This window comes from Heterodontus francisci, chromosome 37, assembly GCF_036365525.1.
Source record: "Heterodontus francisci isolate sHetFra1 chromosome 37, sHetFra1.hap1, whole genome shotgun sequence".
Classification (NCBI taxonomy): Eukaryota; Metazoa; Chordata; class Chondrichthyes; order Heterodontiformes; family Heterodontidae; genus Heterodontus; species Heterodontus francisci.
Window position 1 is genome coordinate 22,418,942 of NC_090407.1, and position 16,524 is coordinate 22,435,465.

Here is a 16,524-nt window from a genome sequence, read left to right on the forward strand (position 1 = left end):
TGCGATGTTAAACCGAGGTTCCCATCTGCCCTCTCAAGTGAATGTACAATATTCCATGGTACTATATGAAGAACAGAGGTGTTTTCCCTGCTAATAGTTATCCCTCAACCAATGTCACTAAATAGTTTGAAATTAGGATACTTGTTTGGAATATTGATATAGATATCATTGCTGAAACTCCCAGTCATCCCATTTCCTCTCCTGCTCCCATTCTGGTGCACTGTTGAATAGAGCGCGTTGATTGGTTCCATTGGTCTGGTCTCTGAGGAGATAGGGTTGGCCTGGTTATATATTGGTGGAGGGTGCAGTAAGGTTACTTTTTGAACTGGGTGTTTCTTTTTGTGTGTCTCAGGCTTTTAGTGTCAATCTCTACTCAGCAGAGTATGGAAGGCGGCTACTGGACACAGCCATGAACTTTAACCTGGATCCAAACTGTGGCCAACCTGAGCAGGTGAGGATGTGACTAGGCCAATGGGGGTGGGGGTGTGAGTAGAGGTTGCAAGGGGTTTGGGTGGGTGCTGGGCAAGGGGGTGGGAGGGTTCTGGGTGAGGGTTGTGGTTTGTGGGCGTGGATGAGAGGTGTTGCTGGGTGGGTTTGGGGTGGGAGGCTGGGATCATCCACATATCCTCTGAACTAGTAATGATTACTGCACCGGTTTAATGTAAGTACAGAATCTGAATGAACCAGGAACCAACATGGGACTGACAGAAACCTGACTGTCCAAACAAGGCAGCTACAGGTGTATCATTATTGAACTGTTGGGAAGTAATTGGGACTTAGTGACAGTCACACACGTCAGGACTCCAATCAGTTTTAAATGAAGCAGAAAATGCTGGAAGTACTCAGCAGGTCAGGCAGCCCCTTCAATGGAGAGAGAAGCAGAGAAGCAGGTCTGTGACTTTTCATCAGAACTACAAAGGTTAGAAAAGAATTGGGTTTTAAGCAAGTGGTGGGGTGGGGGGGAGTTGGTGGGGAAGAGAACAAAAGGGAAGGTGTGTGATAGGGCAGGAGAGATTAAATAACAAAGCTGTCCTGCGACAAAGGCTGTAGAGTGACTAATCAAAAGATCAGGTGCTGCTGCTCGATATTCACTGGAGCAGGCCAAAGACAGAAATGTGGGGCATGAGAGCAGTGGTGGGGGGGGGGTGGGGGAGGGGAGTTGTTGAAATGGCAAGCAACCGGAAGCTCAAGGTCATGCTTTTGGACTGAATAGTGGTGTTCTGCAAAACGGTCAGCCAATCTGCATTTGGTCTCCCCAGTGTAGAGGCGACTGCATTGTGAGCAGCGAATACAGTATACTAACGAAGGAAGTGCAAGTAAATCACTGCTTCACCTGGAAGGAGTGTTTGGGGCCTTGGATGGTGAGGAAAGAGGAGGTAAATGGGCAGGTATTACACCTCCTGCGATTGCATGGGAAGGTGCCGTGGGAAGGGGACGAGGTGTTGGGGATGATGGAGGAGTGGACCAGGGTGTAGCGGAGGGAATGATCCTTCGGAATGTTGACAGGAGGGGAAGGGAAGATGTGTTTGGTGGTGGCATTATGCTGGAGGTGGCGGAAATGGCCGAGGATGATCCTTTGGACGTGGAGGCTGGTGGGGGGGAAAGTGAGGACAAAGGGAACCCTGTTGCGGTTTTGGGAGGGAGGGGAAGGGGTGAGGGTAGAAGTGCGGGAAATTGGTCTGACACGGTTGAGGGCTCTGTCAACCACAGTGGGGGAATCATTGGTTGAGGAAAAATGAAGACGTGTTGGAAGCGCTGTTGTGGAAGGCTGCATCATCAGAACAGATGCGTCGGATACGGAGAAACTGGGAGAATGGGATGGAGTCCTGACAGGAAACAGGGTGTGAGGAAGTGTAGTCAAGCTGGCCTTGGGAGTTGGGCTTATAATGAATATCTAATCAGTTTTATTTTACTGTTTTCCTGTGTATGTTATAAATCGATCAGAAAGAATATTTTTAGCTCATTCAATTTCGTCTTCAGAGAATCCATGTGTCCTCCTGTGCAGTGTCTCACACGTTCAACCTCTTCTCCCTCAGCTCTATATTCATGCGTTCCTGAAGAAAGACGATTCTGTTGGCTATCGTGCACTGGTACAGACCCTTGACCATGCCTTGATCTTCATCCAGCAACCAGGTGCGTGAGGAGTCGGGGCAGGGGCTTGTCTTTTGGGGTCAACAAATACAGTTGCCCCCAAGATGTTATTGGAAGTTGAGCTGCTTCATTGGTGTGTGTGACAGTGGGAGCATCACAGTGCTGTATGGAATGAACAGTCTAACTGTCTTTGTTATTGAGGTATGTTCCAAACCCTCTACTTGTAGGTTGTTTAATTTTTAATCTTTTGCTATTTCTAAATATTTTCAATGACTCGGATGTATTTACCTCTCTGATTATGTGACTATGTTGAATTTCAGTAGCACAGTAAATAGATGTAGACAGTACAACCCAGCTTAAAGGCCCATTTGTGAGGAATCCCGAAAATCTTCATTCATGCTTTTGTCAGTGACTTCATTGTAAATGCTCCCTCGCCCTAAGACAGGCCTCAACCAGGATACAAAGATCTGTATCCTACTTTGTATTTTGCAGTGCATGAGCTGTAACTGTGTCCGTGGCATTGCACCCCTGCCCAACATGCTCTTGGAGGCTGGCATGTACAGCAGTGCCTTCATTCCTGGTGCTGCTTTAAATTGAGACAAGGTTATTTTAAAACTGAGATTGATGTGTCTCTGGATAAAGTTGTGGGATAGTGAGACACCAGTGGAACCTTTTTCCTCTCCATGCCCCATGTGTTGAGTCATGAATGGACCTGTACTGTTATAGGAAGGTGCTGAACCAAGCCATGGCTTTCCCCCGCTGAAGGATTGCTGGTGAAATCCTCCTCAGGTCTATATCCCTGGGAGTTGGTGCAAGCAGCCTCCACTGCAGTGGGAAGTTTAGGCAGGGAGGAGAAAGCAATTTTAAAGAGGAAGCCATTCCTCACAACAAAGTCATCCTGGCCACCACCCAGCTCCCCCCACCCCACCCAACTGCAGCAGCAGGGCTGTCATTGGGTCACAGTAAGTGGCTGTGCGTGGTATAACTTTTAGATTGCAGCATAGCTCTCAGGATCATCCACTGTTTTCACAGGTCGAATTATTTGGACACGGGAAGAGGCATTAGCAGAAGTTGTTAGCATGGAAATGGTCGATTTGCCTCTAACAGGAACACAGGCGGAATTGGAGGGCGAATTTGGGAAGAAAGCAGGTACAGTCTAATGCCAAGGAGTCCAACTGTTGCTAATTTCAGAAGGAAAGAGTCAGGGCTACTTGTCATATTTGCAGTTGACTAAAACTGAAATGAAGAGAAACTCTGCCATGTGAAACCCCTGGTAGACACTGTTTTAACTGTTTTAATTCATTTTCATTTGCTTGTTAATGAAGGATGGGTATTAAATGCCGACCTGCCAGTGTTGGCCACATCCCAAGAACAGATTTGGAAAAGCATTGGTTGCTATGGCGATTCAAGACATAGTCATTATGGCACAGAAGGAGGCCACTTGGCCCATCGGATCCATCCCAGCTCTCTGGAGCAACCCAGTCAGTCCCATTCCCCTGCTCTATTCCCCTAACCCTGCAAGTTTATTTACCTCGAGGGCCCATCCAATTTCCTTTTGAAATCTTTGATTGTCTTCGCTCTCACCACCCTTGTAGGCAGAGTGTTCCAGGAAGAATATGAAAACCTTGGCGAGGGTGCAGAGGAGATTTAGGCTTTAGAGACAACGATTCTAGGGATGAAGGATTATAGTGATGTGGATAGGCTGGTGAAGCTGGAGTTGCCTTCCTTAGAGAAGGCTATGAGAAGATATCGGGTAGGAAAGGTAAAAAAGGGGGAGGGGTAGCAGTATTGATTAAGGAGGGCATTGCAGTGTTGGAGAAAAAGGATGTCCCAGAGGGATGAGGACAGAATCAATTTGGCAAGAGCTAAGGAACAAAAAAAGTACGGTTACATTGCACGGTGCTGTCTATAGGCCACCAGCTAGTGGGAAGGACATGGAGGAAAAAATTTGCAAGGAAATTACAGAAAGGTCAAAAAGGTAGTTATAATGGGGGGCTTTAATTATCCAAACATAGACTGGGGTAATAGGGAGTGTAAAGGGCAGTGAGGGGCAAGAGTTCATAGAATGTGTTCATGAAAATTTTCTACAACAGTATGTTGCTGGTCCAATGAGAAAGGAGGCACTGCTAGACTTGGTTCTTGGGAATGAGGTGGGCCAAGTGGATCAAGTATCAGTAGGAGAGCATTTAGGGGATAGTGATCATTGTATCATAAGGTTTAGGCTGACTATGGAAAAGGACAAGGAGCTATCCAGAGTAAGAATAATTAACTGGGGAAGGCTAACTTCAGTGGGGTAAGAATGGAGCTGGGGCGAATAAATTGGAGTCAAAAGCTGGCAGGAAAACTGGTCGGTGAACCTTCAAAGAAGAGATAGTTCGGGCACAGTCAAGGTATGTTCCCTCGAAGGGTAAAAGTAAGGCAAACAAATCCAGAGCTCCCTGGATGACAAAAGAGGTAGAGATTAAGATAAAGAAGAAAAAGTGTGCTTATGACAGGTGCCAGGTTGAAAATACTATTGAGAACCAGGATGAATATAGAAGGTCCAGAGGGGAAGTAAAAAAGCAAAGAGAGAGCATGAAAAGAGACTGGCAGCGAACATTAAAGGAAATCCCAAAGTTTTCTATAGGCATATAAATGGTAAAAGGAGGAGTGGGGCCGATTAGAGACCAGAAAGGGGATTTACACATGGAGGCAGAGGGCACAGTCGAGGTATTAAATGAATACTTTGCATCCGTCTTTACCAAGGAAGATGAACCCCAGGCAATGTTGAAAGAGGAGGTGAGTCATACACTAGAGGGTTTTAAAATTGATGAAGAGAGTGTATGAAATAGGCTTTCTGTACTTAAAGTGGATAAAGCACCAGGGCTGGTTGAGAGGCATCCAAGAATGCTGAGGGAAGTGAGGGTGGGAATCGCAGAGGCACTGGCCTCCTTAGACTTGGGGGTGGTGCCTGAGGACTGGAGAATTGCAAACGTTACAGTCTTGTTCAAAAAAGGGTGTAAAGATAAGCCCAGCAACTACAGGCCAGTCAGTTTAACTTCGGTGGTGGGAAATCTTCTAGAAAAAATAATTAGGGACGAAATCAATAGTCACATGGACAAATGTGAGTTAATTAAGGAAAGCCAGCATGGATTTCTTAAGGGAAAATCATGTTTTACTAACTTGCTGGAGTTTGTTGAGGAGGTAACAGAGTGTTGATGAGGGCAATGCTGTTGATGTGTACGTGGACTTTCAAAAGGCGTTTGATACAGTGCCACACAACAGACGTGAGCAAACTTGTAGCTCATGGCATAAAAGGGACGGTAACAATATGGATACAAAATTGGCTGAGTGACAGGAAACAAAGAGTAGTGGTTAATGGCTGTTTTTTGGGTTGGAGGAAGGTTTGCAGTGGAGTTCCCCAGGGATCAGTGTTGGGACCCTTGCTTGTCCTGATATATATTAATGACCAAGACCTTGGTGTACAGGGCACAATTTCAAAGTTTGCAGATGATATGAAACTTGGAAGCATTGTGAACTGTGAGGAGGATAGTATAGAACTTAAAAAGGACATAGACAAGTTGGTGGAATGGGCAGACAGGTGGCAGATGAAGTGCAATGCAGAGAAATGTGAAGTGATTCATTTTTGTAGGAAGAACATTGAGAGACAATATAGAATAAAGGGTACAATTCTAAAGTGGGTACAGGAGCAGGGGGACCTAGGTGTATATGTGCATAAGTCATTGAAGGTGGCAGGACAGGTTGAGAGCACGGTTAATAAAGCATACAGTATCCTGGGCTTTATTAATAGGGGCATAGAGTACAAGAGCAAGAAAGTTATGTTGAAATTGTATAAGACACTAGTTCGTCTTCAGCAGGAGTATTGCGTCCAATTCTGGGTGCCGCACTTTAGGAATGATGTGAGGACATTGGAGAGAGTGCAGAAGAAATTTACAAGAATGGTTCCAGGGATGAGGAATTTCAGTTATGAAGATAAAGTGGAGAAGTTAGGACTGTTTTCCTTGGAGAAGAGAAGGCTGAGAGGTGATTTGATAGAGGTATTCAAAACCATGAGGGGTCTGGACAGAGTAGATAGAGAGAAACTGTTCCCACTCATGGAAGGAATGAGAACGAGATGGCACAGATTTAAAATATTTGTTAAGAGAAGCAAATGTGACATGAGGAAAAACTTTTTCACGCAGCGAGTGATTAAGGTCTGAGAACGTGGTGGAGGCAGGTTCAATTGAAGCATTCGGCACAGTGGCGCAGTGGTTAGCACCGCAGCCTCACAGCTCCAGCGACCCGGGTTCAATTCTGGGTACTGCCTGTGTGGAGTTTGCAAGTTCTCCCTGTGACCGCGTGGGTTTTCGCCGGGTGCTCTGGTTTCCTCCCACCGCCAAAGACTTGCAGGTTGATAGGTAAATTGGCCATTATAAATTGCCCCTAGTAGAGGTAGGGGAAGGTGGGGATGTGGTAGGAGTGTAGGATTAGTATAAATGGGTGGTTGATGGTCGGCACAGACTCGGTGGGCCGAAGGGCCTGTTTCAGTGCTGTATCTCTTTTAAAAAAAAAAAAGAAATTAGACAGTTAGAACAAAGAACAAAGAAAATGACAGCACAGGAACAGGCCCTTCGGCCCTCCAAGCCTGCGCCGATCCAGATCCTCTATCTAAACATGTCGCCTATTTTCTAAGGGTCTGTATCTCTTTGCTTCCTGCCCATTCATGTATCTGTCTAGATACATCTTAAAAGACGCTATCGTGCCCGCGTCTATCACCTCCGCTGGCAACGCATTCCAGGCACTCACCACCCTCTGCGTAAAGAACTTTCCACGCATATCCCCCCTAAACTTTTCCCTGCTCACTTTGAACTTGTGACCCCTAGTAATTGAATCCCCCACTCTGGGAAAAAGCTTCTTGCTATCCACCCTGTCTATACCTCTCATGATTTTGTACACCTCCATCAGGTCCCCCCTCAACCTCCGTCTTTCTAATGAAAATAATCCTAATCTGCTCAACCTTTCTTCATAGCTAGCGCCCTCCATACCAGGCAACATCCTGGTGAACCTCCTCTGCACCCTCTCCAAAGCATCTACATCCTTTTGGTAATATGGCGACCAGAACTGCACGCAGTGTTCCAAATGTGGCCGAACCAAAGTCTTATACAACTGTAACATGACCTGCCAACCCTTGTACTCAATACCCCGTCCGATGAAGGAAAGCATGCCGTATGCCTTCTTGACCACTCTATTGACCTGCGTTGCCACCTTCAGGGAACAATGGACCTGAACACCCAAATCTCTCTGTACATCAATTTTCCCCAGGACTTTTCCATTTACTGTATAGTTCACTTTTGAATTGGATCTTCCAAAATGCATCACCTCGCATTTGCCCTGATTGAACTCCATCTGCCATTTCTCTGCCCAACTCTCCAGTCTATCTATATTCTGCTGTATTCTCTGACAGTCCCCTTCACTATCTGCTACTCCACCAATCTTAGTGTCGTCTGCAAACTTGCTAATCAGACCACCTATACTTTCCTCCAAATCATTTATGTATATCACAAACAACAGTGGTCCCAGCACGGATCCCTGTGGAACACCACTGGTCACACGTCTCCATTTTGAGAAACTCCCTTCCACTGCGACTCTCCATCTCCTGTTGCCCAGCCAGTTCTTTATCCATCTAGCTAGTACACCCTGGACCCCATGCGACTTCACTTTCTCCATCAGCCTACCATGGGGAACCTTATCAAACGCCTTAGTGAAGTCCATGTATATGACATCTACAGCCCTTCCCTCATCAATCAACTTTGTCACTTCCTCAAAGAATTCTATTAAGTTGGTAAGACATGACCTTCCCTGCACAAAACCATGTTGCCTATCACTGATAAGCCCATTTTCTTCCAAATGGGAATAGATCCTATCCCTCAGTATCTTCTCCAGCAGCTTCCCTACCACTGAAGTCAGGCTCACCGGTCTATAATTACCTGGATTATCCCTGCTACCCTTCTTAAACAAGGATACAACATTAGCAATTCTCCAGTCCTCCGGGACCTCACCCGTGTTTAAGGATGCTGCAAAGATATCTGTTAAGGCCCCAGCTATTTCCTCTCTCGCTTCCCTCAGTAACCTGGGATAGATCCCATCCGGACCTGGGGACTTGTCCACCTTAATGCCCTTTAGAATACCCAACACTTCCTCCCTCCTTATGCCGACTTGACCTAGAGTAATCAAACATTTGTCCCTAACCTCAACATCCGTCATGTCCCTCTCCTCGGTGAATACTGATGCAAAGTACTCGTTTAGAATCTCACCCATTTTCTCTGACTCCACGCATAACTTTCCTCCTTTGTCCTTGAGTGGGCCAATGCTTTCTCTAGTTAAATGAAAAGGAAGAATGTGCAGGGTTACGGGGAGAAGGCAGGGGAATGGAACAGTGGGAGTTGCTCTTTCAGAGAGCTGGTGTGGACATGATGTGAGCGAGATGTTTAAGATCATGAACAGTCTAGATAGAGTTGAGTATCATATGTTGAACACTGCAGGATAAAAACGTCTGGCTGTGCTATCTTGGTTCCATATGTGATCATTAATTCCAGAGGTTGAAAACTGGGACTTTGCGACAAAATCTTGAACAATAAAAGCTAACTCAGGGTTTCCAGGTCATGTAGCAATTCTTTCTTTCATTGTGAAGACTCAGCTGATGTGGCAAGTGGGGTTTGAGTGGAATCCAAGTTTCTAACCTGCAGTTTGGAACTCATTCCTGTGATTAGCAAAGTGTGACGAGCAGATTTGTTGAATTGTTGATCAGTTTGAGGCATTGCGTTAGCTGCTGTAGAGTAGCACAAGATAGATAATTTGCTCCTCAGTTGCTTTCTGTGATACAGCTGTAACGTTTTATGACCTGTTGCTTTATGACTTGTCATTTTACATTTGATTTTAGCACCCATTCCCATTTAGTTATACAATGGCCAGAAAGCTGGAGTTGACATTGTGTTTATTGGTGATGTATGTGAGAGGATACTGCTTGGTAGCGTATTGCCACCGGTGCTTTGCAAAATAAATTATACATGTGCCGATATTCTTTAAAGCTGTCTGCCACTCTAAATTCTTCACCATAAGTTAGTACCATTGGCACCAATGTTGTACCCTAATTAGAAGCTTCAATTACATCCCACATTTAGAAGAACAAAACCTAGAATTGAGTTGCTGGAGATTTCTTACCATTCAGGAGCCACATGCCTGCTGTTAAGCTTCCTTGAAATCATGTTATTAACAGTGGGATGGGAATGTTACACGTGCTGTGAAGGTTTATGCTGCATGTTCAACTCTTAAATGCTGCTTTCTTTGCTCATGCTGCTGTGGAACCAGCTGCACAAGGTAACATGTTTAATTCACAAATTTGTTGTTCCTTTGTCTTTTGGAAGGCGCAAACATGTTTTCAACATGTCCATTAAGGTGGAAAATTTCCTTTGGTTATGTATGTGTTGTTCGAGGACTGAACTGGGATCCCAGACATCAGTTTGGTTCATGTTCAACTTATAAAATGAGAGATCTACCAGCTTTAACTGTTGGCTGATTACAGAGTGTCACATTGTGTGTGTTAGAATCTCTTGAACAAAGAACAAAGATAATTACAGCACAGGAACAGGCCCTTCGGCCCTCCAAGCCTGCGCCGATCCAGATCCTCTCTCTAAACATGTCGCCTATTTTCTAAGCTTCTGTATCTCTTTTCTTCCTGCCCATTCATGTATCTGTCTAGATACATCTTAAAAGACTCCATCGTGCCCGCGTCTACCACCTCCGCTGGCAACGCGTTCCAGGTGCCCACCACCCTCTGCGTAAAGAACTTTCCACGCATATCCCCCCTAAACATTTCCCCTTTCACTTTGAACTCGTGTCCTCTAGTAATTGAAACCCCCACTCTGGGAAAAAGCCTCTTGCTGTCCACCCTGTCTATACCTCTCATGATTTTGTACACCTCAATCAGGTCCCCCCTCAACCTCCGTCTTTCTAATGAAAATAATCCTAATCTACTCAACCTCTCTTCATAGCTAGCGCCCTCCATACCAGGCAACATCCTGGTGAACCTCCTCTGCACCCTCTCCAAAGCATCCACATCCTTTTGATAATGTGGCGACCAGAACTGTACGCAGTATTCCAAATGTGGCCGAACCAAAGTCCTATACAACTGTAACATGACCTGCCAACTCTTGTACTCAATGCCCCGTCCGATGAAGGAAAGCATGCCGTATGCCTTCTTGACCACTCTATTTACCTGCGTTGCCACCTTCAGGGAACAGTGGACCTGAACACCCAAATCTCTCTGGACATCAATTTTCCCCAGGACTTTTCCATTTACTGTATAGTTCACTCTTGAATTGGATCTTCCAAAATGCATCACCTCGCATTTGCCCTGATTGAACTCCATCTGCCATTTCTCTGCCCAACTCTCCAATCTATCTATATTCTGCTGTATTCTCTGACAGTCCCCTTCACTATCTGCTACTCCACCAATCTTAGTGTCGTCTGCAAACTTGCTAATCAGTCCACCTATACTTTCCTCCAAATCATTAATGTATATCACAAACAACAGTGGTCCCAGCACGGATCCCTGTGGAACACCACTGGTCACACGTCTCCATTTTGAGAAATTCCCTTCTACTGCTACTCTCTGTCTCCTGTTGCCCAGCCAGTTCTTTATCCATCGAGCTAGTACACCTTGGACCCCAAGCGCCTTCACTTTCTCCATCAGTCTGCCATGGGGAACCTTATCAAACGCCTTACTGAAGTCCATGTATATGACATCGACAGCCCTTCCGTCATCAATCAACTTTGTCACTTCCTCAAAGAATTCTATTAAGTTGGTAAGACATGACCTTCCCTGCACAAAACCATGTTGCCTATCACTGATGAGCCCATTTTCTTCCAAATGGGAATAGATCCTATCCCTCAGTATCTTCTCCAGCAGCTTCCCTACCACTGACGTCAGGCTCACCGGTCTATAATTACCTGGATTATCCCTGCTACCCTTCTTAAACAAGGGGACAACATTAGCAATTCTCCAGTCCTCCGGGACCTCACCCGTGTTTAAGGATGCTGCAAAGATATCTGTTAAGGCCCCAGCTATTTCCTCTCTCGCTTCCCTCAGTAACCTGGGATAGATCCCATCCGGACCTGGGGACTTGTCCACCTTAATGCCCTTTAGAATACCCAACACTTCCTCCCTCCTTATGCCGACTTGACCTAGAGTAATCAAACATCTGTTCCTAACCTCAACATCCGTCATGTCCCTCTCCTCGGTGAATACCGATGCAAAGTACTCGTTTAGAATCTCACCCATTTTCTCTGAGTCCAAGCATAACATTCCTCCTTTGTCCTTTAGTGGGCCAATCCTTTCTCTGGTTACCCTCTTTCTCCTTATATATGAATAAAAGGCTTTGGGATTTTCCTTAACCCTGTTTGCTAAAGATATTTCATGACCCCTTTTAGCCCTCTTAATTCCTCGTTTCAGATTGGTCCTACATTCCCGATATTCTTTCAAAGCTTCGTCTTTCATCAGCCGCCTAGATCTTATGTATGCTTCCTTTTTCCTCTTAGCTAGTCTCACAATTTCACCTGTCATCCATGGTTCCCTAATCTTGCCATTTCTATCCCTCATTTTCACAGGAACATGTCTCTCCTGCACGCTAATCAACCTCTCTTTAAAAGCCTCCCACATATCACATGTGGATTTACCTTCAAACAGCTGCTCCCAATCTACATTTCCCAGCTCCTGCCGAATTTTGGTATAGTTGGCCTTCCCCCAATTTAGCACTCTTCCTTTAGGACCACTCTCGTCTTTGTCCATGAGTATTTTAAAGCTTACGGAATTGTGATCACTATTCCCAAAGTAGTCCCCTACTGAAACTTCAACAACCTGGCCGGGCTCATTCCCCAACACCAGGTCCAGTATGGCCCCTTCCCGAGTTGGACTATTTACATACTGCTCTAGAAAACCCTCCTGGATGCTCCTTACAAATTCTGCTCCATCTGGACCTCTAACATTAAGCGAATCCCAGTCAATGTTGGGAAAATTAAAATCTCCTATCACCACCACCCTGTTGCTCCTACATCTTTCCATAATCTGTTTACATATTTGTACCTCTATCTCACGCTCGCTGTTGGGAGGCCTGTAGTACAGCCCCAACATTGTTACCGCACCCTTCCTATTTCTGAGTTCTGTCCATATTGCCTCACTGCTCGAGTCCTCCATAGTGCCCTCCTTCAGCACAGCTGTGATATCCTCTTTGACCAGTAATGCAACTCCTCCACCCCTTTTACCTCCCTCTCTATCCCGCCTGAAGCATCGATATCCTGACTTGGAGGTGTGGGAATGGTGGGGGGAAAGAGGACTGCACAGTCTCGCAGATTGAATCTCGGTGACCAAACTAATGAGTACTGCTGAAGTGTTACCCATAGTGACATTCCCAGTGCACGTGTGTGGGCTGATATGTTGTGTATGTGATTAAGTTCTCCATTCTCGTCCATTTTCTGACTATTAATTCTGCCAGATGGTCCGATGGGAATGTTCATGAAGCGACTGTCCTCCCAGCTGATCCTGCTGCAAGCCTGGAGCTACCAGCTACTCAAAATGTTTTATGATGCGCGAAAACCTCGCAGCCACTCAAAGAATGAAATAACAATAGAGAACCTGGCCCGAGATGAGTTTAACCTGCAGAAGATGATGGTGATGGTGACAGGATCTGGAAAGGTAATGGTCCCTGAGCCACAGTCTGACATTGTGCAGGAAAGGGGAGGCAAGACAATGTGTACCACATCTTGCTGTGCTTCCACACTAGCTGGTGACCTTTGGCCCCTCACCCATGTGGCCGCTTAAAGCAGCGAATGTTGGCTCATTGACAATCTGTCACTATAGCAGCTGATCCTGTCCTCACTCAGTCCCACAAGTTTTCCAACATGAGTTGCTAGATTATGAAGAAGAGCAGGTTTTGATCTGAAGCCAGAGAGTTGTATACATCAGTTGTGCTTGGCGCTGGATTAAAATTTTGTTTTAATTGTACAGTGAAGAATGGTATTTCAGATTTCAATACGAGCCCTATAACCTGGCATAAAATTGTTTTAAATTGTACCATGATATAGCAAAGTAATTTTCAGCCTTCACTCTACTGCATTCAGCTACTCTGAACTCTTGGTTGTTTGTCGTCCCAGGCTGCTGCACATACTTTCACTTTAAAACTGACTTCACTCTGTCCTCCATTCAGTGATGCCATCTATCCCCCATTATTCCCATATACAGATTCTGTTCCCTTCCTTCCAGGTCACCATGAGACTGAGAATCAAAACAGTTAAAGCAGCTTTTACCACAATTTGGAAGGTCCAATGGCACAGTCACCATTTTGTCTCTGTGCTCCACTCTCATTGACTAGTTTATGTCACTGAGTCTGCCAGATTCAAACAGATAAACCTGACCATTCGACTCTTCGTCTTTTTGAATGGGAATGTGCGGGAAGTTAGTGAGTGGAGATTAATGTATGGGCTGCCAAAGAATTTATGGTGGTAGAGTCTGGTCAGTTTTAAACACAGTGCAATGATATACAGTGGCCTGGGATAGCTAGAGACTAAAGAGAGAGTCTGAGTGAGGACAGAGCTGGAAACAGATAGGTAGATCCTAGTCATAAATTATTTTGCTGTCCACTTACACTTCTATATATCAAGCTTGCATGTTATTTTCCTTTCTATTATTCCTCATCCTTGAATACCATCTGCTAAGAGAGTAAGTGACTTCATTCCTGCTTGCAGTGCTAGTACTGTGTAGCTGATGGGACTTTGGAAATATACAGCCGGTCAGTGAACATCTGTCAACACCTCTGGTGTTCACCAGTTCTAACCTGTTGTGTGTTTCCAACATCTGCATATTCATTTAATTTGACTGTATCTCTGGAATAGTGTAATGTTTACAGAGCTCCTATAGTATGTGTTTTGTTCCCTGGTGCTGTCTGTCTGATGGTTTTCGGTGCTGAATTATCTTTTTTCCAGCTCTTTGGGATCGACAGTAGCTCTGGGACCATTTTGTGGAAACAGTACTTTGAGAATGTGAAACCAGGATCCTCCTTCAAACTGGCTGTGCAACGGACGACAGCTCACTTCCCACACCCACCTCAGTGTACCCTAATCATCAAGGACAAGGTCAGAGTGCAAACACAACCTGCAAACCAGTTAGTGGGAATTATGCATCATGTAACTTTATCAGAAAGTAGCTTCAACTTCAAAGGTTTTGTGATTTGTGACACTCTGTTTTGCAGTTTCTCCGTTCTGGTGCTGAGTATCGTTACAATAATTATTACTGGAGCTGATGACTTTGTATTGGGGTTTCGTGCAATACACAAGGAAATACCTGATCTATGTTTCTGTAATGTTATATGCTTAGGATTAATATTGTGCCATAATTTTCTTAATATTGTCCCTAAACTTGAAGTACAGTGCCTGAAGTTTTCCCTAAATGTGTAATCTTTTGGTCTTGAAGGTGTATGTGAATCTGTAGGTTGGAGGTGGTAGCTGGTGTTTCCAAACTGAGATGGTTTGCATGTTCAGAAGGGTTGGAGGTAATTTGTAATTTAAAAAAAAAAGCGCATTTCACAATCTTAGGACCTCCCAAAGCATATCACAGCCAATGAAGTACTTTTGAAGTATAGTCACTATTGTAATTTAGAAAACACGGCAGCAAATTTGCACATAGCTAGGTCTCATCAAAAAGCAATGAGATTATGACCAGAAAATTTAATTTGCTATTTTTTGAGGGATAAAGATTGGCGAGGACACCAGGAAGTACTCTGGGTGCTGTTTCTCGAATAGGGCGGCACAGTGGCGCAGTGGTTAGCACCGCAGCCTCACAGCTCCAGGGACCCAGGTTCGATTCCGGGTACTGCCTGTGTGGAGTTTGCAAGTTCTCCCTGTGTCTGCGTGGGTTTTCTCCAGGTGCTCCGGTTTCCTCCCACAAGCCAAAAGACTTGCAGGTTGATAGGTAAATTGGCCATTATAAATTGTCACTAGTATAGGTAGGTGGTAGGGAAATATAGGGACAGGTGGGGATGTTTGGTAGGAATATGGGATTAGTGTAGGATTAGTATAAATGGGTGGTTGATGTTCGGCACAGACTCGGTGGGCCGAAGGGCCTGTTTCAGTGCTGTATCTCTAATCTAAGTCTTAACCAGTAATGAAGTTCATAAAATTCAGCCCAAAGTGGCTGCAAAGAGATAAAGATAGGTTAAATGAGTGGGCAAAAATTTGGCAGATTTGGCAGCGTTGTTGCATTCACCTGAGAGAAGAGAGGGGGCCTCAATTTAACATCCCATTTGGAAGATGATCCCTCTGATGGCATATTGCTCCCTCAGTACTGCCCCTCCGAACATGCAGCTCTCCCTCAGTACTGCCTGGGAGTTTGACAGTGCATCACTCCCTAAGCAGATCCTAACTGCATTTTACTGCGTTTGGAATCAAGTCAGTGAAATATGGAGTTTGCGATACCTGTGCTAGTGGTGCAGTCCATTGGCAATGTATGTTTGGTTTTTATGACGGCTGAGCTCCGTTGACTATCTCCATGCCCTCCAAGCTGTGTGACCAGGCAGTAACTGGAGCAAACTTCATTGTGCCTGAAACGGGGCCAGTGTTAACACTCGACAAAGCCACATCGGCGGACCAGTCACTTGCTGTGCTGCTCTTCCCTTTTTGTAAAGGATTCAACTTGAAAAATAAAATACTGTTTCTGCCTTGGAATTAACATTGGATAAACTATCCTCTCTTTTCCCCCCGATCCCCTACCCCCCCACCTACCCCCTTTTCTCCTCCACTTCACTCAGGAAACGGGACTCAGTTCTCTTCATGTTTTCAATCCGATCTTTGGAAAGCGGAGTCACATTAATCCACCGGTGCTAACCCGCCCTATTCTTCAGTCTTTGCTGCTCCCGATTATGGATCAAGATTATGCTAAAGTCCTGCTCCTGATTGATGATGAGCACAAGGTAACTTCGCATCTCATTACAGAGGCTGATGTGGATTCACAGGGCTGACATTCCCCCCATTGCCAATATTAATTAGAGTGGTGATGGCAATGAATGTTAAACCATGGGTGTGACTGACTTTATTGTACAACTACTTTTAGTGGCACTGTTTCAGATCTATAGAATGCATTGTTAACCGTATCAATGCCGGAAGAAGTACCAGACCTGTATTACCTAAGAGATCACAGAGATAGATGACCAGTCAAATCACCAGTCAATGGGCCTGTTTTAGATGGATGTTTGAAGTATGCTTGGGAGCTGTGTTTTGTCTCCTTTTTGCAGCCTTGCTTTGGTACTGACTCCATGTTGACATTGAGTTCCACTGTCACTCTTCATGAATGAGCCTCAACGGTGACAGCAGGCAGGCTGCTCAACTGCAGAGGCCTCATAATGAGCC

The 16,524-nt window shown here is 45.2% G+C and overlaps 1 protein-coding gene across 1 annotated transcript in view; it reads left to right on the plus strand.

The window, feature by feature from the left end:
- The window catches only part of emc1 (ER membrane protein complex subunit 1), a 35,125-nt gene that overhangs the window by 8,523 nt on the left and 10,078 nt on the right, over positions 1 to 16,524 (plus strand). Inside the window, exons 10-15 of the mRNA XM_068017279.1 lie at positions 353 to 451; positions 2,037 to 2,133; positions 3,124 to 3,240; positions 12,621 to 12,820; positions 14,107 to 14,256; positions 15,927 to 16,088. Coding sequence (XP_067873380.1) covers positions 353 to 451; positions 2,037 to 2,133; positions 3,124 to 3,240; positions 12,621 to 12,820; positions 14,107 to 14,256; positions 15,927 to 16,088 — 825 coding nt within the window. The remainder of the gene's footprint in view (positions 1 to 352; positions 452 to 2,036; positions 2,134 to 3,123; positions 3,241 to 12,620; positions 12,821 to 14,106; positions 14,257 to 15,926; positions 16,089 to 16,524) is intronic.